An 11,910-nucleotide genomic window follows, 5' to 3' on the forward strand; every position below is an offset into this window, starting at 1 on the left:
TTTGCTGCCTCATCCCCTTTCTGTTTGTAAGATCAAGACTATATTACCTCTTACTTTTCTTTCTGGAATGGCTGGAAGATTAATTTGTTTACAAGTGCCACGTGAGTGCAGGCAAGTCTGTCAGTACAAAACCATAATTCTGTGTTTATGAAAATTCCAGATGTTCTCACATTTACGCTTTCATAAGGGAACATATTCTTTTATTCCTTCCCCCTGTTTTTATGTCTTTGCTCTGTAGCATTACCAGTAAATTGCTTTTCTGAACAGCTTAGAAAATTATGCAAGATAAAGTATCTTTCTGTTATTTTATCCCCTAAGGACAATAAAGTCCTTATTTTATTCTCCTTTTTGTGCGTGTTCAGTACACTTATAAAATGCAAGATTCACTGGGTGCGCAAAGCTTACAGAATATGAAATGCCAGATGAGAATACAGGCATTCGTATCAGCAGTGACACCAGATAACATGCCTGATATGTATTACATCCTTATGAGCCCATCTGCACTAGAGCCCAAATTCAGGGCAACTGTTTTTGAGGTGGGGTTTAACCCATACACCTGACAGGCCTGACAGCCATTTCATACGCATTTAGAGGTGTGTTTTGGAAAAGCCAGATGTCAAGCAGATGCGGTCACTTGTGAACACTGAAAAACTGGCACTAAAATCTTAACAAACTTCCAAGTCGACAATTAGTTTAGTGGCATTCCTCATCAGAAGCAATTCATAATATTACTCTTGACACACATAAGATATGCAGTGTAATCAGTGCATGCAAACATGCAATAAATTGTTCAAAGCATTACTTTTCTAGAGTAAGGGAAGTTGCCATTTGGCTAAACATTATTTTAAAGAAATGTCTGCTATTACATCCTATTTCTTTTTTTCTACTTCTATAGTATAGGAAAGAAAAATGCTTCTGAAGCGTTTGGAGAGCCTGTATTTCTGCTTGTGGCTGTAGCAAGCTCTGCTTTACTCAGGTGAGCTTGGAAATGCCTGCAGTACATACTTATGACAACTCAGCTTCCCTGATGACAGTATTTGCCTTATCCCAGCTGCAAGCTAAAAGGCAGAGAAGCAGAACCTGGACTTGGAAAAAGAAGCTTCCTTTGGCTGCAGCTGCTGGAGCTGGACATTTTAACCCCAGCTGAGGACTAGGCAGCTCTCTATCTTCAGAAGTGCTATTTGCCCAGTATAAATGACATAAACCAAGATCAACATCTTAGTTTATTTTTCTAGAGTCCTTAGCATGCTACATTAACCTGACAATGCTTAATCTGGTGTTCATTTCACAATACACTTCATGCAATTCACAGCTGTAATTGGTTTTACACTGACGTTACACATTTTGACCTAGCAATGGGAAAAGAATAACTCTCAATAATATATCTCTGAAAAGCATCCAAGCGCAAATAGCACAGAAGCAGGTCATGCTAGTTCATGTGCGTATTTCTTTCTTCTGCTTTTCTTCCACTGCAACAATGATCACTAGCATAAGATTGTAAAGTCATTGATTTAGTCCATTTGCAACTGAACTACATTTGTTTGATTTCTTGTGTCCTGAGTAGTTCTCTCTTATAAAACAGCATTCAAGTATTCTAGTTTAACATCCCCATTTTTCTGAGTTAAGCAACAAAGTAGACCTTGGGTTTCTGTTTCCATTATGAGTCTTCCAGAGTCCCATAACTGATAGCCATAAAGTCTTCCTTTGTAACACACACTCAGCACTAAAGCCAGAGTATTGCTATTTGGCATTATCCAGTGAAGTGCAAGAAGTTAAATAAGTTATGTCTTTATTGCTATAGTACAATACCAAGCAAAGTCATTTTTTAATACAATTGCAAGGGTTTTTCAGAGTACTTGTCCCTTCTCTTAGGGCCCAGTAGTTCAGCTGCACTGCAAGTTATCACTTCTCTATCACATTTTGAATGTCAGTCTAAGAAGATGTGTTGAGTATTCTTGAGTCTGAAGAATCAGACCTTTCATCATACTCATCTTCTGTGTATATCGGTTGCTTAGACACAATAGGACACCCGTCATCAGGGATTGAGATCCTAGGATCTTCTGAAGAGCGGGAAGGAAGGACAGGCGAGCTTCGGAAAACGCTGGCTGAGTTGCTAGAGAAAGGACTGACGTACTGGGACCGCAGCTGGTACTGCTGCTGCAGTGTCATGGTGTTCCACAGGGTAACATCGTTGGGCAGGAACGGGCTGGACTGGTTTCTTGCCAAAGTGTTTCTCAGCATCAGCGGGTAGCGTGGTGGCTGAGGGAAGGGGTGCTGCAAAGGTACGGCTAGAGGGTTTGGCACGACATTACTGGAATCAGCAGAGAACCTCAGTGTGTCTGGAACCCTAAATGCTGAGCCCACAGACCACTTGGAAGAGGAAATAGGGTATGAACTCAGTGTGTGCTCAAAAATGTGCCCATTGGAAGGCAAGACAAGACCATCAGACTCTGCAGTAGTTCTCTCCCCACTGGCCACTGAAGACCGACTGGACAGGAGAACCTCTACAGCACTCACCAGATCACCACCGCACCCCTTCAGGATCAACTCCAGCACAGTTGGCTTTTGGTTAGGGAAGATCTTTTTCAAGACTTCAAGCGGAGGTCTGTTTGCTTTCAAACTGAAAGGTAAAGAAACTGTCCCAGAGGGACCTTCTATCAGGAGGTGGTTCTGCTCCGGGTGGTACTTGGGGCTCTCTGGACGGCTCTCTGTGCTCCCACCGTTTTTCTGAACTGCATAACCAACCTCATCCACTGAAACTATTTCAGGGCTTTCAGGGGGGAAGCAACTTTTGGTTTTACTCATTTCTGGGGAACTCCTTTGGTCTGCGTCTTTGTCACTGTAGGCCTCGGCATTGTCTGCTCCACTGGCATCGCCCAGCCGCTCCTCATTCATGTCTGCAAAAAGAAGGCAGGGAAAATAAAAGAAAATTGAGGCCAAAGGCTTTTACAGACATTTGAGGATAAAGTCTTCTTAAAGTGAACAGAGCAGGTTGCTAGGGAGAAAAAAAATAATTTAGAAAGGTGTTTTTCACAGAGACCTGCTAAAATTAAGGGGGTTTTGCAACATCTCATGAGAACAAAACTGCAAAAGAGTAACACAACTTGGTCCAGACATTTTATGCTGCCTTACAGGTATCTGTGTCATTCTCCCATATGCAAGAAAGGAAGCAGTGGTTATTTTTCTGCTGTGTCAAATACGCTATCTTAGTCCTCTCTCACTGGTTAAGAGGCAGCAATACCTACCCAAGTGCAAGCTTTCTCTGAGGAACTTCAGCACTTTCCTCAATCCCTGTAAGGAGAAGATATCCAGATGGCACTTGGAAGGCCAAAATTCCCTCTGCAATTTCAACAGCATTGGTGGAACCACTCATTTATGACTACTGGCTGACAGTTAAAGAAGTCTTCAAGTGAACTAGTGTATTCCAGTTCTGGCTCTGCAGAAACTGTTTCCTTCCCCAGCAAGAATCACAGGCTTTTCCTCCAAACCCTGGAGCACAGCTGATGCCTTGGCCCATTAAAGCACAGAATCTAGAAAAATCTGGTTTGGAGAAGACTTCTGGAAGGCATCTGGTCCAAACTCCTGTTCAAAGCAGGAGTCACCCAAGGTACAGAGCAGGTTGCTCATGTCTCTGCTTCACTCAGTTTCAAGTAATTCCAAGGATGCAGACTCCACAACCTCTCTCAGCACTTGTTCCAGGTACCTTGCTTTTTGTGTGCTAAACTAAAAGGCCAAGAGCTGAGTACAGGGCTGAAAACATCTGCTGAACACACTGTCTCCAGATAGACACTAAAAATCTGATACCCCAAGCCTCTGGTCGCTTTGGTAATGCCAGGCCAGAGTATGGAAACCTCTGAAATAAGACTGCTTGTCAGAAAAAGAAAAGTTGGCAGCTTTCACGGTTTATGCACAAGAGGGTAATGTACTTGCTTGGTGTTGTTCAGTTTGCTCCCAAGAACACTGTTCTACTGGCCAACCTCATTCTTACAGCACAATGATCTCCTTGAGAAGCATCAATGTTTGGAGGAAGGGTCGTTGTCCAATTTGCAGCTGACAGAGCCTACTTTACTGCACAGGGCAGTGCTTTTGAACACATATATATGACAGACTATCTGCAGAAACTAGTACAAATGTTTGCTTCGTTTCCCAAGACCCTGATGATCAGTCCAACTAAGTAAAGAAGCTGTAAGAAGCAAGAAAAGGTTCCCAAAATGTGCTGGTGATCACCCCTGCTTAACCAAGATGAAACAAACTAAAGATGTGCAAGAGCCTGAGCCTCGCTGCTACTGCAGACAGTCCTGTCTCCCTCTTGCCCAGGAATGGGCAGGGCCTTTCCCCATGCAGTGGGCTAAGTTTAGTGCTGAACAGATCAGCTGAAGTCAAACTCTATTAGCACAATTTAACCACCTTGAGAGAAAAGGGAGGGTCTGATTAAGTCTGTGCCGAGCAAGAAACCACTATGCTTGCCAGAATGTGAGCTGTGAATAAACATGAGATCTTGGCAAAGCACTGCCTAACAGAGAGCATGGCAAAGGGAGGTTCTCCTCATGAGGATGGCTGTGCCAGCCTGAAATGATGGGCTATCCTACAGCTGTGGGATGCTGTGAGTTTGAGCTGTGGAAGATGTGCCTAGGAGTCGAGCTGAGGAATACAGATGCTCTTAGGAAGATCTTGCCCTTCTCTTTCAGCAGGATAACCTGTTTTGGGTGCTCATTTTTATGTGGGTTATGTTCTTTGACAAATGCAAATGGAGAAGTAATAATTCTCCATGCTGGTGTATTACAGAAAAGGCAGTGTATGTAGGCTCTTCTTTACACACTCAGTGTATCAGTCTTGCCTTAGAGGCCAAAGAGGGATGTGAGAAATATTTGCTATTAGCAAACTGGAAACCTTTTGAGGAGGTGGTAAAACTTCAGCATAGCTCATCCATTATTTCAAAAGAACACGAGGCTTAGAATATCTTTCCCTACTAATTCTTTCTTATATTCATAATCATGCATTAATTATAAAAGGTGGGATGCTAAGAATAATTCACATCTGAGTGAATGGGCAATTTATACATACAAGGCTTCACAGGCAGTCTGACAACTGCTAATTACCTTTCTCCTGTCTTGCTAGAGTTAGAAGAGGCATTTAAGGGAGATGATAGTCCTAATTTCCACATAAATAGATTGTACTGTGATACCCATTACTACCAAATGGACCACTTGCAAGTAGAGCCTATTTCAGAACTACAACCTTTTCCAGTGTATCTTTATGGGCTGATAGCAAATACCACTGGGAAGCAAATGCATGCTAAAACCAAAACCAAAAGAACAAACAAAAATCAGGTTAGGTCTCCCGAATACACTCCCTGATCCTTACAAAATATTATTTTCAAGATAATTCAGGTTTGTTTAGTTTTGAGTAGCCTTAGAAGTATCCTTACCAGGCTTGACTAAAAATTCTCTTCAAATTCTGGTAACTCATCTCACTGAGGTTTGCATCTTTTAACACCTGGAGACTGCACAGATCCCAACCCTTAGCCTGGCACAGGGACAGCCCCCTTGTACAGCACAGATCACAGCGGTGCATCTCGCCAGGCTGCTGCATGCACAGGGTCAGACCCGTAGAACAGGATTTCAGTGGGATAAACCAAAGGCACAAACAGGATGACTCTCCGCTGGTTAACACTGAGTTTGGATGCCGTGATGTTTTATTCCTCTGCCTTTTTGACAGTGGATCTTGCCGCCGGTGCCGGCTGATGTTTCTCTTCTCCCCGGGGCTTCAGGAGAGCCAGATGGCCGCGCTTGCTTACCGGGTCCCTTTCCGATGGCTTCCTGCCCGCAGGCCGCCTTTCCCACCCTGTTTTCCACCCCCTGACACCACATCCCCACCACGGTCACAGACGGGGGGGGGGCAGGGAGAAAGTGTGCTCGGGGGCTGTCACCATCCTGCCCCCCGGGAACCTTCGAGATCGGGGCTCTGTCTGTGTAAAACGGGCACAAAACAGCAATCGTTGAATAAACAACAATTTGGGATACCACCGATTTTGATACATCATGAACACCATTATGTGGGCATGGAATTGTAGAAATGTTGCATGAGTGCATTCATCCCAAATGTTTAGATTTTCAGGTACAAAAATACTAATTCTGTGTTCAGACTGTATGAGCCGCTGCACTTAGCCAAAAGGTTTTGCTGGGATTTTTCCCACCACTCGTAAGTTTCACACGAAGATTGTTCTGGGCTTTAAGAAAGAAATTTTGTCCTCAGACGTCTTCATGTTTGTGGGTTTAGGGTGTTTTGTTTTGTGTTGTTTGGCGGGGGGGGGGGGAGGAAGGGAGGGAAGTTGGTTCGTTCGTTTCTGGTTTTGATTTTACTTTGGTTTTGTGTGTGTGTGTGTGTTTTGTAGGGTTTTTTAATTTTGTCTTTATTATTATTGTTTTGTTTTCTTTGGGCTTCTGTTTTGTTTGTTTGGGGTTTGGATTTTTTCCCCACACCTTGTATTTCGAATTGCCTGCATTCAGGTATTCACTTTGGCAGCCCTGAGTAAACTAGGAAAGTTGTTTTCATATCGGTATAAATGATGGAAAGTATTTATCAAATAATACTCTTGCAGAGACAGATACATCCCCAGATCTACAGAGATGCAGTGTAAATGCAGGTAGACATGAAATGCAGAACAGTGGGAGAACTGTGAGTGCATTCTCAGGAAAATCTACATTGAAAAATAAAGCTGCTACAAATTTGGAGCAGTGTAAGTCGCAGTTTTTCCTTGACTATACATTAAGGATCATGAGTCAAACACTGTAAAGCTGCCAAATAAAAATATAACGGGTGACACAGAGAAACTGTTCTCTTCAACTTAGTAACTTGTCTGGAAAACTCGGTCTAATACTTTGGAACCGAATTTGCTACCTTGATATTCCCACCACTGACTCTCTGTTAAAACAGCTTGCATTTTGATTGTTAGGACAGCAATTTCCACAACAGATTTTCTTGAATCCCCAAAACATCTGCTATTTTCCTTATTTCTACTACAGCTGTCTGATACCAGAACAAGCATAAAGCCGCGTAAATCGAAGGTCGCATAGAACTGACTTCGGGTGGGCACACTTTTCTGGTTAGTTGGTGAGTGGGTTTTTTGGTGTGGTTTTTGTTTTTTGGTTTGTTTTTTTTTTCTGTTTGTTTGTTTGGGGTTTTTTTAATTACTTTTGCTCCAGAATTTCTTCCTTATCCGCAAAGATCTACGGTATTTTGCAGGAAACTGGTCACTGCTCCCAAACTAACAGAAGACTACTGTGTTGCGAGCTGGCTCTGACATTAACAGCAGACTCATAATAGTGTTATATTGATTGTTTACAGGCTGTGACAACTATTACTAAGAGAAATACTCTCAAATGGGAGATGAAAGTTCATGAGCACAGTGTCAGGAGGGGGAATTATTCCGGGTTAGCACACATAGATACAACGGGGGTAGTTTCTGGGTGTGTTATTTGCATAAAACCGAGCTTTGCAACTTGTCCCACCAAAATGATCAGTTCCGGCAGGAATAAACAGATGTGATTCTACTGCACATTGGGAAATGCCACCTCCGTACTGAAAAAAACCTTCCATGACACTTACGTCCAGGCGGGAGGTGGGGCAGAGAGAGAGAAAAGGGGTGAGCTAGGGGAGCAAATAATTGCTGTCTGTTTTGAAGATGTTTTTCAATAGATTTGGAGAGCAAGAGGAAACCTTGCTGTTCAAAACATGCAGGATGTTTGGAAATAAACAGGTTGTCTGTTTAAACAGTGTCTGGTGGTAGGTGACAGGAGAACCCCCCCGATCATTTTCTGCTTTGCTCTCACTTATTCCCATGTTCGTAAGAGCAGGGGACAAGGAATGAAAAACAAAACCAGAAACCACCACCAAAAAAAGAAAAAAGAAAAGATAAAAAGATAAAAAGAGAAGGGAAAAAAAAAAAAAAGGAAAAAAAAGAAGAGCACACACGCATAAAAATACCCCAAACAAACCCAACAACCCAAAATACCCCAACCCTGTAACAGTCTGGGACCGGGGACCACTCGGGCCAGGTCTGTGTAGGCGGGAGCACCCGGGATACCTTGTGCCCTCCAGCCTGGCCTCATCACGGGCAGGGGCCGGCGAGGCGCCGCTGGCCCTGATTTATGGAGATCTCCGTTATCCCCCTCCCAGAAGCTGTTAGCAGAAAGTGCTGACTGGCTGGCAAGGAAAAATCTCTCATCAATACACTTTGATTGTATTTTGCAAACAAAATGCCTGTTGCTTGGTAACATTTCACTTGAGCCTGACCTTCTCCAAAAGTTATTGCTATCAGATTCGATTTACACTGTCCTCCCGTGATTACTGTAATCTTTTAAGCTGGGAAGTTCATATATCAGGGGAAGAAAAGTTGGGCGTGCAAGTTAATACCGTTTCTACCCGCCAGATTTATATCTTGCTGGCGGAGTTTATTTGTTTTACTTTCTGGAAGGAGCCAAGGCAGCTTTCCCCTCCTCCATTTTTCCCCCGGCCTCTTTCCTCGCCGCGGTCCCTGGCACGGATGGTGCCGCGGCGGAAGAAGCAGCTCCGAGGCGCCAAGACGCTGAGACCAGGAGGAAACCCGGGGGAGGAGACAGCCCAACGCCCCGGCCCGAGCGAAGATGCGGGGTATAGGGAAGACAGAGGACGGGCAGCCGATGCCGACGGCCGGCCAAGGGGAAGCGGGCCCCAGACTACCGCTAACCTCACCGCTCCGGCGGACTGGCCAAGCCAGCGCATCGGGCCCGGCGATGCGTGTTTCCCGGACAGGAGCTGGAGGAGCGGAATCCCTTGTCGGGAGCCCTGAGAACGCCTTGGCGGTCAGGCCGACTCCACCCCACCCCGAGGGGCTCCGGCTGCCCGGCAAAGAGCCGTGCGGTGATCGGGGTTCACCGGGGCACCGGGTGCAGCCGCCGCCTGTCACTAGAGCGGCGGGCAGCGGCCTGCGGGCATCCTCGCTGGGAAAGGCTGTCGGGTCCCGCTCATGCACGGGGCGTGGGAAGGGGACTGCCGCTCCGGGCCGTTAGTTTTGCGTCCAGAAAAGTTATGTTACCGGTAGGTCACACTCAAGAGGTGCCGGCTGCGGGCGGCGGTTTCCGGGTCAGAATTCCCGACCTGCCAGGACCGCTCTGAACATGGCCCGGCGGCACATGCCAGCCTCACGGGAGGAAAGCGCTAGCTACCGGGCAGCCCCGCTCACCCCTTCCTGCCCCCGGCCCCCCGTGCCCTTTAGAAACCCCCCCTGCTCCCGGAGCCGCTTTTTCCCGGCAGCTCCATACAGAGGTTTTGCCCTGGACGGAGAACAGCACCCGGTGTCCCGGCTGGGAGAAGCCCGGCTCCCATCGGCTCAGCTGGGCCGGGAGAGGCAGAGGGGCGAGATCCACTCGGGATGCTGCCATTTCCCGGGCCGCCTAGGCCAAGGTGCTCGGAAGCGGCACGTCAGGGAGCCAGTCGGCTGTGGTGGCTTTTACTAGTTCCCTCCGCTGGTCTCGGTGGCAGCGAGCTTCGCGGCTCCTTCCTTTTTAAGGGCGACAAAACGCAACCGTCGGACTTTCCCTCCCTCCCCTTCCCACGGCACCAGTCTGGAAGAAGGGAAAGCTGTCACCTTCCCGAAGGCGCTCGTAGGGGTTCCGGCCCTTCCCTCCTCCCCGCGCGTCCCCCCTCTCTGCCCCACGGCGCCCTGCCCGGCCTCACCTGCCTTAGGGAGCGGCCCCGGGAGCGCTGCGGACGGCTCGGCTGCCCAGCGCAGGGCAGCGGCGGCGGCCAGCTCGGCGGGTGCCCGCGGCGGAGCGGCGCATGGCGGAGGCCCCGGTGGAGGGGCGGGGGGCTCGGCGCTGCCCGGCGGCCCCGGGAGGGCGCGCAGGGAGTCCGGGAGGAGGCTCTCCAGGCTCTCGTTGGCCTGCTGCCGGCGAAGCGCCACCTGCGCGGCCATCACCCGCTGCCGCTCGATGATGAGGATGCACTTCTCGCAGGTGCAGTCCTTGAAGCGACAGTAGCGCTTGTGGCCCTTCAGCCAGGACAGCACACCGTGGTTGCGGCACCGGGCGCACTTGGGCGTCCGCTGCAGCGGAGCCCGCGGCGGCTGCGACACCGGGCCGCCCATGTAGAGGTACGGGGAGCCGTAGCCGTTCATGCCCGCGGGAGGAGCCCGATCGGCTCCGGGGCGGAGAAGGGAGCCGCAGGGGCGGGCGGAAGCCTGGACGGCGGAGGAGAAGAGGCGGGCGGCTTTGCCCGCGGGCTCCGTGGGGGCGCCGCCGCAGCCTTGGCCCGGCGGGAGTATCCGCCGCGGTGGCACCTGCGGGCAGAGTGCTGACGCCGGCCGGCGCGACACTGCCTCTTCCCGCGCCGCCCTGCCGAGCCCAGCGCCCCTCCGCCCGCCCCCGTCCCCCGCCCGCCCCCCTTCACCACCCTCCGTCACCCTCCTTCCCCGCCGCCGCCGCCGGGGGGATGAGGGAGGTGTCTGTCCTGCCGTCGGGGGCGGCGGCGCTGCCTGCGCCGTGCCGAGGGGTCGGCACTGATGCCACCCACCCTCCCACCCCCCTCGCGAAAGAAGCGCCCGGGGCTGGGAGCGAGTGGGTCTGGGAGGTTTACCCAGGCTCCGACCGTCCGCGCTTGACCGGGATCTCAAAGCCCAAGACGGGGGGCGCCTGGACTTCGAGCGGGAGTCCCTCGAAAGCCCACGGGACGGCACGAGCGGCGGCCGGTGTGTGGCTGCTGCCGTGAACCAGTCCGTGTCTGAGCGCTGCGGGAGCTTTAGAGGCCAAAGTTTCACCAAAGTTTTGAGAAGCTGCCCGGGAGCAGGAGCTGCCCGGAGAGTGACCCGCAGAGCTGCTGCCACCGCGGCGGCCCTCGCCACGGCTGCTGCCTAAATGCAAGCTGTGGCGATGGAAAGGCACATACAGCCCAGGGGAAGCTAGACTGCTGGCAACCTATTCGATGTGTGTGATGCAGCCGGTGGTAATTTTCTGTGTCTGCGGACGCGGGAAGGCTTCTCCCTGAAACACGGCAGCGAGAAGTTTAAATCCAAATTCGGTAGTTCTTTTACCAATCCGTTTTCCGGTAATATACTACCGAAAAAACGACATACGAATATCGGCTGGAGAATACGGGGGCACAAATTGCCTGCAGGCGTTTGTCTGCCCGCGCAGCAGTACTGAGCGGCGCGACTGGGGCTGCTTCTCAGACTTGAACCCGTTTCACTGCCCCAAGATCTTCCCTGCTTTTTTCTGGCACCTCTCCACTGTAACCGCTACACGAAATAAACCGTTTAACGAGGGTACTTAATTACAAAATCAGATTTAAAAATGGGAAAGCATTTCGCTAGAAAGAATAAAAAGCCCAGCGTGAAGGTATTTGCTTTATATTTCATCACTTGGCTCTTTGCTAATTACTTTTCTGCTTCTAGGGAGAAAGCGACTCGGGGAGATCTTTCCCCCCACGACTGTGTGCGGGATGAGAGGGAGGATGAGCGCCCATAGGCTAACCGCACCGAGGCGGGAGGCGAATCGTTCATGTGCTGGGAACGGCCCGTTTTCCCGCAGCGCCGGTGGGACCTCCTGCTCCTCGTTGCCGGCGAGCGTGCACTGTACCCGTAGAGTCCCGCATCCCGCTGCACCGCGGCGCACCGGACACATGCGTGGTCCCCGTCAGGGTCAGAAAAACCCGACGCGGAGCAAATACCCAGCCACTACAAAACGGCAAGGGGCGCGTGAAGGACGATGCGCCGCCGCCCTTGCGAATCCGTTCGCACAAAACGAAGAAGCGGGATGCTAGCGCAGGTGAAAGCGAGGGGAGCCTTTCACCCCCGCCAGCAGGATCGGGGCCAGTGGGGTGCCTCCGCCACCGCGACAGGGTGGGCGGGCAGCTGCTGCTTCCGAGCCGGGCTGC

The 11,910-nt window shown here is 50.0% G+C and overlaps 1 protein-coding gene and 1 long non-coding RNA gene across 2 annotated transcripts; one reads left to right on the forward strand and one right to left on the reverse strand.

Annotated features, from left to right (window-relative positions):
- Positions 1 to 1,210: 1,210 nt before the first annotated feature.
- Positions 1,211 to 10,375, reverse strand: DMRT3 (doublesex and mab-3 related transcription factor 3). Its single transcript, XM_061375125.1, has 2 exons — positions 9,718 to 10,375; positions 1,211 to 2,897 (listed from the first exon to the last, which is right to left on the reverse strand). Exons 1-2 carry the CDS (start codon positions 10,154 to 10,156, stop codon positions 1,933 to 1,935), a joined length of 1,404 nt encoding a protein of 467 aa, XP_061231109.1. The 5' UTR covers positions 10,157 to 10,375; the 3' UTR covers positions 1,211 to 1,932.
- LOC133223961 (uncharacterized) lies at positions 9,908 to 11,724 on the forward strand. The gene is made up of 2 exons (XR_009728748.1): positions 9,908 to 10,132; positions 11,429 to 11,724. It is a non-coding gene; the product is annotated as an uncharacterized LOC133223961 (long non-coding RNA).
- The last annotated feature ends 186 nt before the right edge of the window (positions 11,725 to 11,910 follow it).

The sequence above is a fragment of the Neopsephotus bourkii genome, unplaced genomic scaffold (genome assembly GCF_033783945.1).
Source record: "Neopsephotus bourkii isolate Nb327-2 ecotype Australia unplaced genomic scaffold, CSIRO-AGI_Nbou_v1 NB_1658, whole genome shotgun sequence".
Taxonomy (NCBI): Eukaryota; Metazoa; Chordata; class Aves; order Psittaciformes; family Psittacidae; genus Neopsephotus; species Neopsephotus bourkii.